The sequence below is a fragment of the Artibeus jamaicensis genome, unplaced genomic scaffold, assembly GCF_021234435.1.
Source record: "Artibeus jamaicensis isolate MK-2021 breed Jamaican fruit bat unplaced genomic scaffold, CSHL_Jam_final scaffold_537, whole genome shotgun sequence".
In the NCBI taxonomy this organism is placed as follows: domain Eukaryota; kingdom Metazoa; phylum Chordata; class Mammalia; order Chiroptera; family Phyllostomidae; genus Artibeus; species Artibeus jamaicensis.
The window spans coordinates 41,673,314-41,683,279 of record NW_026522047.1 but is presented as its reverse complement, the minus strand read 5'-3'; the positions used below and the strand labels follow the sequence as shown (position 1 = coordinate 41,683,279).

General features: G+C 53.2%; 1 protein-coding gene and 1 non-coding gene across 2 annotated transcripts; both read left to right on the top strand.

Annotated features, from left to right (window-relative positions):
• Nucleotides 1-249: 249 nt before the first annotated feature.
• Nucleotides 250-9,729, top strand: EEF2 (eukaryotic translation elongation factor 2). The gene is made up of 15 exons (XM_037165242.2): nt 250-356; nt 1,289-1,503; nt 2,328-2,509; nt 2,593-2,804; nt 3,328-3,506; nt 3,693-3,798; nt 4,312-4,425; nt 4,674-4,812; nt 4,976-5,171; nt 5,902-6,160; nt 6,604-6,711; nt 7,468-7,821; nt 8,134-8,316; nt 8,401-8,533; nt 9,026-9,729. Exons 1-15 carry the CDS (start codon nt 354-356, stop codon nt 9,217-9,219), a joined length of 2,577 nt encoding a protein of 858 aa, XP_037021137.1. The 5' UTR covers nt 250-353; the 3' UTR covers nt 9,220-9,729.
• LOC119063825 (small nucleolar RNA SNORD37) lies at nt 3,188-3,252 on the top strand. The gene has a single exon (XR_005085248.1). It is a non-coding gene; the product is annotated as a small nucleolar RNA SNORD37 (small nucleolar RNA).
• Nucleotides 9,730-9,966: the final 237 nt, after the last annotated feature.

Here is a 9,966-nt window from a genome sequence, read left to right as displayed (position 1 = left end):
GGCGCTCTTCGTTTTGTGAACCTAAGTATTGCATCTCAGAGACAGGCACCCAGATAGCGGGCCGACCCCTGACCCGCGGGATTCCAGGTGCTTAACAGCTATTCTGTCTGTATCCCAGAGCAGCTAGCTCCACCGGCGCCTAAAAAGTTAACTGGGAAAGCAAGCCCTAGCGCTTGCGCGCGGCGAGGCTTCGCCCCGCCCCTGCTGCGCGGTCATATGATCCGCCCAACCGGCGTCGGTCTATAAAATGTCGGGTGTTGACGTCAGCGTCCTCTTCCGCCCTTGTCGCCGCATCTTGGGCTTGAATCCCTTCACTCGGATCTCCGTGGGAGAATCCATCGCCATCCGCCACCATGGTAAGCAACACCGTTGCGCTGGTGTCCTGGAACGGTGGAGGGGTCTCTGCGGGGCCGGCGCTGAACAGGCCTGGAGTGCTGGAGCCTCTTTGACAGGAACGAGACTTGGCGGTGGCCGGGCTGGCGGGCCTGTGGCGGGGAAAGCGGAGGCCGCCATGTCTGCGCCATGGTGTTTGCGGAGCCCTTTCTCCGCTTCCGGGGGCGCCACCGCCTTGCGGGCCTCCGGACTCGGCTGGAGCTGGGGCGGGGGCGGAGTTGGGGGGTATGATGATGTGGCAGAGGTAAAACAGTGGGTGCCGCCATATCAGTGAGGAGACGGGGAGCTGCCTTACGTAACCCACCGGCCCGGAGTTTGGATTTGATTTTCTGTCGGGGGCCATAGCGATAGAAAAATGGTAAAATGAGGCTAGCCCAACCCAGAAGTACTTTTTCTAAAGGTTGCTCGGCCTGTTTATTGTATTGCCCAATTTCGAAAAGCCGGCCCTTGGAGCCCCGACGTGGCCGCTTGCAGTATGCAGGCTTCCCACCAGTCCGGGTGACATATTTAGGAATCCTATGGGTTGGGTGGCCCTGTCTTCCTCCCCAGGTGGAAGGGTGACCTTGGGTTTTAAAGGGGCTGTTTGGTTGGGCAAAGCATGCAATATCCCAGTGGCAACAGGGAGGGGTTTGGAGAGAGTTTTATACCTTCCGTGTTATTAAGCTGCGCGCCCACGTTTCTCATCTACAGGAAATTGATTGTCACTTCTGAATGACAACTAAAAGTATGGGTTTTGAGAGATGGGGCAAGTTGCATTTTTAAAGAGGTATCAGCAGAAAGATGGGGGGTTGGGGTTGCCCCAGAATCAACACAGTCCAGGCTGTGGTGCTGGCAGTTGAAGTCACAGTGCCAAACCGGTTCCCTCCTGAACCTCAGACGCCCCTTTCCCACCCAGGTGAACTTCACAGTAGATCAGATCCGGGCCATCATGGACAAGAAAGCCAACATCCGGAACATGTCAGTTATCGCCCACGTGGACCATGGCAAGTCCACGCTGACTGACTCCCTGGTGTGTAAGGCTGGTATCATCGCCTCTGCCCGGGCTGGGGAGACCCGCTTCACTGACACTCGGAAGGATGAGCAGGAACGTTGCATCACCATCAAGTCAACGTGAGCAAGCCCTAGTGCTCTTTGAACTAAGAGGGGGAGGTGCTTACCTGGAGTCTGGAGTAGAAATGGACAGCAGACTCAACTTTCACGAGAGGATTCTGGAGAGGAGTCTGTGTTTTCAAACTGAGAGGATGCGGTTCTACCTAGTGAGACAGGAAGCTCTGTAGGTAGTGGGAGATGCAGTGATGAGGGCTTAACCTAGTGATAACCTATTCCAGGGTGGAAAGGGCTTTTGGCAATGTCTGGGAGGGTGCCACTGGCACCTAAATATGCTTTTAACCTGCACATGGTGCCTTTCCAATGGGAGTTTACTGGCTCCAGTTATCAATGGAAGTGAGAACCCAAAGCAAAGTGATGGGAATTGCTGATCGTTTTCAGTTGAGAATTTGAGCTTCTCTTTGCTCATCTGTCCTGAGGCTCATTTCAGCCAGGGAGGGTGGGGAAGGTAGTTTTCTGGGTTTCTGGTCATATAGTTGCTATTTGAAATCAGGTGTATTGAGCTTAGGTGGATCCAGGTGGGGGGCTGGACAGGTGGGCCTTGTAGCTGGTACATGGAAGGTGGGGAGAGGCTTCTGGGTGGGATGGCTGCCGTATGGGTAGTCTGAAGTCTGTCTCTAGGGATGAGCAATGCAGGGAGAGGAGACAGTACAGTGTCCACTCTGGGCACTGTGGGTCTGTCTTTTTTACCACATCACCCCTTTGCTTGGGGGTAACAGGCATCTATCCTGAATCCCCTTGGGCAGGAATCACAGGAGAACAGTGCAGACCTAGGAGACTGGGACAGGTGTGCCTTTCATTCAACCAACCTGTACTAATCTTCTTAGGGCCATCTCCCTCTTCTACGAGCTCTCAGAGAATGACTTGAACTTCATCAAGCAGAGCAAGGATGGTTCTGGTTTCCTTATCAATCTCATTGACTCCCCTGGGCACGTGGACTTTTCTTCAGAGGTGACAGCTGCCCTCCGCGTCACTGATGGTGCCTTGGTGGTAGTGGATTGTGTATCTGGTAAGTAGCAGGTTTCCTTATGCCTGGTCTGGAACCTGGGGGTGTCCTCCCTCTAGCTGATGAAAATCCTCTGTTTACCCCAGGTGTGTGTGTGCAGACAGAGACGGTGCTGAGGCAGGCTATTGCAGAGCGCATCAAGCCTGTGCTGATGATGAACAAGATGGACCGGGCTCTGCTCGAACTGCAGCTAGAGCCCGAGGAGCTCTATCAGACCTTCCAGCGCATTGTGGAGAACGTCAACGTCATCATCTCCACTTACGGAGAGGGCGAGAGTGGCCCTATGGGGAACATCATGGTATGTTGCCCGTGAGCTGTTGTTGGGGTCCCTTGACAAGCTCCTGTCTACCTCACTGCATCCCCCTATCCTGCCTCCTGGGTGGGCTGTGTTCTTCCCACACACTGGAAAGTCTGACCTCCAGTGGGGGCTGCTCTGGGGGGACCACCATTGGGTCTCCCGGGGCTTCTTGGGGCCACTTGAAAGTAGGTTTTTAAGGAATGTTGAGGTGAACAAGGGAGCGGGAATGTTTTTGGAGCCAACTTTATCTCTTTTTAGGGAGGCTGTGGGGTAGGGAGTGCTCTGCCTGCTGAAACTGGCTAGGAGGGTCAAGTGTCCTCTGGGTTATTGCCGGTTCTTCCTGCCTTGCTGGTGGAGGGAATGAAGGCAGAATTGGGCATCCTATTCATGATGACTAAAATTTCTTCACTTTGACCTGAAGGCAGTTGAAGAAATCTGATGTCTGAGGCCCACAGCCACCAGAGACTTGGTAGCTACTCTCTCTTTGTCTGTTCCCATTGATAGCTTTCTTTTGTTCTTTCAGATCGACCCTGTCCTTGGGACTGTTGGCTTTGGGTCTGGTCTCCATGGTTGGGCCTTCACCCTGAAGCAGTTTGCAGAGATGTATGTGGCCAAATTTGCTGCCAAGGGCGAGGGCCAGCTGGGGCCTGCCGAGCGGGCCAAGAAAGTAGAGGACATGATGAAGAAGCTGTGGGGTGACCGGTGAGTCCTGAAGGGTGGGAGCAGGGCCTCCTGCAGCAAACCTGCAAGGTGGGTAGAGACTTGGAGTTGATGATGTGGCTTGGGACCACCAAGTGTCTGGAGTCAGTCTGCCTAGCCCTGTTACTGTGGCCTACCCAGGTCCCCCTGAGTCCCCCTAACCTGGTTGGGTTGGCTGTTCCCCACCAGGTACTTTGATCCAGCCAATGGTAAATTCAGCAAGTCTGCCACCAGCCCTGATGGCAAGAAGCTGCCACGGACATTCTGCCAACTTATCCTGGATCCTATCTTCAAGGTGAGCTGAATGTGCCTGCTGGATGCGCGTCCTCTGGAAAGACCCACTACGTGACCCACTATCATTTGTGGCAAGACACAGTGGGGCTGGGCATGGCCAGGTTCAAGGAGACTGCTGGGAGAGTGGTGAGACAGCACAACAGTGACGGTGGAGTCCTTAGGGCTTTACCTTGACAACTGATGAGATAAGCAGGACCGTACAATAGGGAGGATTGGCGTCCCAGGCTGGGGTAGGTTAGGTGAGCTGAAGCAGGGAGGTCTGGGCTTTGCATTGTCTGCTTCTGAGTTAAGTGATTGTGTTACAACTTGTTCATAGTCAGTAAGTCAAAATAGGCTTTTTCGATTTTAATGGTAGGTATCTCCAACTCTTTTTCATTTGGCCTCAAGTCCTTTGTGGTAAGGTGAGGATTTTTGTGGCCTTGCGGCTCTCTGCTCTGCATGGCCTCAGGCTTCACAGCATGTTCCTAAACCCACTTTGCTATTCCCTGCCCCGCCCCCTGCCTCCCCGTGTCAGGTGTTTGATGCTATCATGACTTTCAACAAAGAGGAGACAGCAAAACTGATTGAAAAATTGGACATCAAGTTGGACAGTGAAGATAAGGATAAAGAAGGCAAACCACTTCTGAAGGTGAGTACAGGGGGTCCTCCCAAGAGTCCCCGTTGGGGCTCCCTGCCACTGGTGGGCTGGGCTCTGCTGTTGAAACCATTCCTAGCTGTAGCGCAGTTGCCAGTAGAGGTGGACAGGAGACCTCTGGTGTTTGCATGACCTTTCTAGAGGATCAGACATCTGAGCTACCTTGATGAGCACGCAGTGCTGAGGGTCGAGGGTTTCCCCAGGCTGACCTCTCCTGATCCTCATGTCCTCCCCTCCTGTAGGCTGTGATGCGCCGCTGGTTGCCTGCTGGTGATGCCCTGCTGCAAATGATCACCATCCACCTGCCCTCCCCTGTGACAGCCCAGAAGTACCGCTGCGAGCTTTTGTATGAGGGCCCCCCCGATGACGAGGCAGCCATGGGTATGTAAGGTTCACCTGAGCCCCAGAGAGGGCTGTGAGCAGCCATTGACTATATGGCTGAGATGCTGCTCATTGTCGAGCCTAGGGTTTCAGGATTCTGGAAGCCTGAACCCCCAAAAGAATCATCTTTTCTCCTTTGATAGGTTCTTTTCTTACTTTCCAGGCATTAAAAGCTGTGACCCCAAAGGGCCACTTATGATGTACATTTCCAAAATGGTCCCGACCTCCGACAAAGGCCGGTTCTACGCCTTCGGCCGTGTCTTCTCAGGGCTGGTGTCCACTGGCCTGAAGGTCAGAATCATGGGGCCCAACTACACACCCGGAAAAAAGGAGGACCTATACCTGAAGCCAATCCAGAGGTGAAGTGCTTGGCTGGTCACTTGTGACCCAGGGTTGGTCCCAGCCCTCCCTCCCCTGTTCCAAGTTGCAGGAGGAATAAGAGAGTTCAGAGTGTTACGTGAAGTGATACCAGAACGTAGTGCTGAGCTCCCCGACCACCTCTTTTTGCCCTTACAATCCAGGGAGGCTTGTCTGGGTGAGGCACATCAGGAAACAGGGCACTGTTCCTTTTTCTGCCCCAACTAAGACTCAGGGTAGAACCCTAGATCTGAGTTGGACGTAGGTGTTTCTGAACTCCCAGCAGTGGCAACAGAGTTTGTCACAACACAGAGCAGGTGCTGATCCCAGAAAAATCAGTTGTATGTCAGTCCCCACCCCCAACCCTAATCTGGGGAAGACAGAATTTGCATCCTTTTCAGCTCCTCAGGGCCCTGAGTAGGCAGGCACTGGTGGTTGCCCACAACCCTTACTGACTTTTCTTAGCTGTGGGTCAGGGTGTGGAGCCTTGCATGGGGAGGTGTAGGAAGGTCAGGTGGCATTCTGTCTTTGGTACACAGGAATTAATCTCTTAGGATTCTTACTGGGACAGTCACTTGGGTTGTAGGGTAGAGCCACGGCCTGACACCCTAGGGGCTTGACACCACCACTCAATGCAGGAGGGGATGGCCACAGACTCTAGATGGAAGGGAGCTTGTCTTGCAGGCAGTTGGGGACTTGGCATCACAGTGGTGCATTTTGTGTCTCCCTCAGAACAATCTTGATGATGGGCCGTTATGTGGAGCCCATCGAGGACGTGCCTTGCGGTAACATTGTGGGCTTGGTGGGTGTGGACCAGTTCCTGGTGAAAACAGGCACCATCACCACCTTCGAGCACGCCCACAACATGCGAGTGATGAAGTTCAGCGTGAGCCCTGTCGTCAGGGTTGCCGTGGAGGCCAAAAACCCAGCTGACCTGCCTAAGCTGGTGGAGGGCTTAAAGCGGCTGGCCAAGTCAGACCCCATGGTGCAGGTGGGCAGCACCCTGGCAGGAGGCACCACCACCACCTGCAGAATTGATTTGTTGGTGGCTGAGCTGGAAAGACGGGGTGGCTACTCGTAAAAGTAGGGATTTCCCACTGAAACTGTTTGTAAAGTCAGGTGTGTTAGATGCATGTTTTTCCTTACAGTGCTGCTGCCTTTTTAAATGGCAGTTTACTGTTCAAGAATGCTGGTTTGGGGTTTCTACAGGATGGCTATACACTATGGGTCTTTTTTTTAGGTTGGTAATGCTGAAAACCAGCAAAAAGCTTCACAGGACCCCTTGCTTCCTCCCACGGGCCCTGACAACTTCCCCCAAAATCTCCAGCTAGAAAGGATGCTTGGAGCCTACTACTCTCCCCCTCCTAATCCCCTGGGTTCCCCAAGTGGTTCTTTGAATTGGATGCCTAGGGGCTAATGTGCGGCCCCTTTCAGTGCATCATTGAGGAGTCGGGGGAGCACATCATTGCTGGGGCTGGTGAGCTGCATCTGGAGATCTGCCTGAAGGACCTGGAGGAGGACCACGCCTGCATTCCTATCAAGGTGAGGCACATCGCCATTACCAAGGGTTAGGGGACGTGTAGAGTTGGCAGGGCCCCGTGCCCTGGCTGGCCTAAGAATTCCCTCATTCATCTCCACCTATGCCTGCCAGATGAGGTGACTTCCCTATGAAACCAGCAGTTCACACGCATCCTTGACACCATTGAGGTCGGAGTATGAGGAATTTGCTTTCCAAATCCTTTAAACATAGAACTTCTGAAGGGTGCAGGCCTTTAGCGGCCTTAGGCTCAGCTGCTAGCACTCTGGTTTTCATTCTCTGCTTTTCTACAGAGCTCGAGTTTCCCTTTTTTTGGCCTTCATTATGTGTGTTTTCTCCTTCTTAAGCCTCTTAAACTTCTCGTTTCTCTCATAGAAGTCTGGTTTTTTTTTGGGGGGGGTTCCCAATTAATGGCTTTTTTATGTTTTCTATGTAACAGTTACGTGAATGTGACACAATTGGATCAAGCCAGTGTCTGCTATTAGCATGTTGCTTTTTTCCCGTTAATACTGCATAGAATTTCACAAGATGGGTGATTCTTAGTCCTGTTAGCAGTGGGTAGCCCCCTTCACAGGAAGGGCTTGCACGACTTGTATTTATGCCTAAGTTAGACATGTGTGGCTTTGTGCCACCAAATCAAGCCAATGGTTGTGATGTTTATGCCCACTGCCAGTCTGTTTCACAAGTCTCTTTGGGAGACCCCTTTCCTGGGTGGTCATCACCTCCTGCAGGCAGGTCTGACCCTCATGCCCCTTTTGCAGAAATCCGACCCAGTTGTCTCCTACCGTGAGACGGTCAGCGAGGAGTCCAACGTGCTTTGCCTGTCCAAGTCCCCCAATAAGCACAACCGGCTGTACATGAAGGCGCGGCCCTTCCCCGATGGCCTGGCTGAGGACATTGACAAGGGTGAAGTGTCGGCCCGCCAGGAGCTCAAGCAGCGGGCCCGATACCTGGCTGAGAAGTACGAATGGGATGTGGCTGAGGCCCGCAAGATTTGGTGCTTTGGGCCTGATGGTACTGGGCCCAATATCCTCACTGACATCACAAAGGGTGTACAGTACCTCAACGAGATCAAGGACAGTGTAGTGGCTGGCTTCCAGTGGGCCACAAAGGAGGTAAGGGGTCACTTGGCTGTCCAGATGATAAATCATTAGCATCAGTTTGTCGGTGGGGTCCTGGCAGGTCTGGGCACCACTTTGCAGATTTGGGGGGATCCTTGGGGTCACCTGTCCTCAAAGTGAGGCCAATGGTTCTCCTGGCATAGGTACCCTGGGAAGGCTGAGCAAAAAGGCAACGTGCTGGGTCCTTGCGGTCAGAGACTTGGTGGCTGGCGTAGGCAGGGCTGTGTGACTGATGTGTTGGCTCCTCTTGGGGGGCTGCCGTAGAGGCAGGAGCTTGATGGTGGTTTTGGCCCACTTCCTGTGCAGGGGGCACTGTGTGAGGAGAACATGCGGGGCGTACGCTTCGATGTCCACGATGTGACACTGCATGCTGATGCCATCCACCGTGGAGGTGGCCAGATCATCCCCACAGCCCGGCGCTGCCTGTATGCCAGTGTGCTGACGGCCCAGCCCCGGCTCATGGAGCCCATCTACCTTGTGGAAATCCAGGTAGGTTAGGTAGGGCTGGCCATCCTGGTGCGACTGATCCCTGTGCCGCCTAGCAGCTGCTGATAATCTTTCATTGCCTGACAGTGTCCAGAGCAGGTGGTTGGTGGTATCTATGGCGTCCTGAACAGAAAGCGGGGCCATGTCTTCGAGGAGTCCCAGGTGGCTGGCACCCCTATGTTTGTGGTAAAGGCCTACCTGCCCGTTAATGAGTCTTTTGGTAAGTGTCCCCTAAGTAACTCTCAGACACCTGCTTTCTGCTGGCACTGCAGCCAGCCTGGTCCAGGACAGTTCAGTTCTTGCCCCCTTTTGCGAGGCCCAAAGTGAGTCTGATGGGAGCTGTGGGTATTATCTGTAAACTGCTTCCTTTCCCCTGTGCATTTGGCCCATTTCCCGTGGACCTCTGAATCACTGAATTTGGGGAGAAGTAGGATCTCAGGTGTGTGACTCAATGAGATCTTTAAGATTGAGGCTGGCAGAAAAGTAAGTAGGTCAGGCTCATTCTGAGGGTGAGCAGGTGGAGACTTAGCCGAGGCAGCATTACTTCATTCTAAGGCTGGGGTGAGGAGCAGGGTTGGTGGTTTAACATCTGGTCGGACCTGGGTTGTCTGGACTCTGACTTCTGGTGTGTTTGAGTGACCCCACCTTCAGGGATTGGCCAAGGCACCAAGCCAGGCTGCCCAGTGAACCCTGTACCTGCTTCTCCTCACAGGCTTCACCGCTGACCTGAGATCCAACACAGGTGGCCAGGCCTTCCCACAGTGTGTGTTTGACCACTGGCAGATCCTGCCCGGGGACCCCTTTGACAACACTAGCCGCCCCAGCCAGGTGGTGGCCGAGACACGCAAGCGCAAAGGCCTGAAGGAAGGTATCCCAGCCCTGGACAACTTCCTGGACAAATTGTAGGTTGCCCTCCCTGCAGCCTGCCACCCAGGTGCCGCCCCCACACTGGCTCACGATCGACCACAACAAGCCCTCATTCTCTAGCACCTCAAGACTGTCCAGACACAGGGCTGCTCGCCTGGCAGGTTCTGGGGCCACTTCATGCCATCACTCAACATGAACACTTGATGCTGTTTTGTTCAATATTTATTTCAAGATTTCAGAGGCAACAGAAATGCCCTGGCCACAGGGACTTATTTGGCTGGTGGGGAGGTGGGATGGGACACTCAACACTTATTTTTTTCCATTTCTGAGGGAAACTCAAATGTCCAAAAAAAGAACTAAACGCATTAAGAGGTTTATTTGGGTAAATGGCCCGTAGTGGATTTTCCCCAAGAAAGGGGGAAGGAGCAAGCAGATAGACATTTCTGTTTGGACAGAAGCTAGAAGGCAGGAAATCTTGTGCAATGTCACCATGAGCACCTCCAGCTGTATTAGTGCCATTGGAATAAATAAATTTGATTATGGTGGTGACTGTGTGTCCACGTGACTTCCTTTTCAGTTTACTCAGGCTGGGATGGGCTCACACATGGTCAAAGGTAATACCATGATACAAAAATGTTAACGCAGCCCTGGCCATATAGCTAAGTTGCTTACAGTGCTGCCCTGATACACCAACATTGTGGGTTCAATCCCCTGTTGAGCTGCATGCAGGAAGAACCAGTGAATGCAGAATTGGAACCAAAAATTGATGTTTCTTCCTCCCCTCTA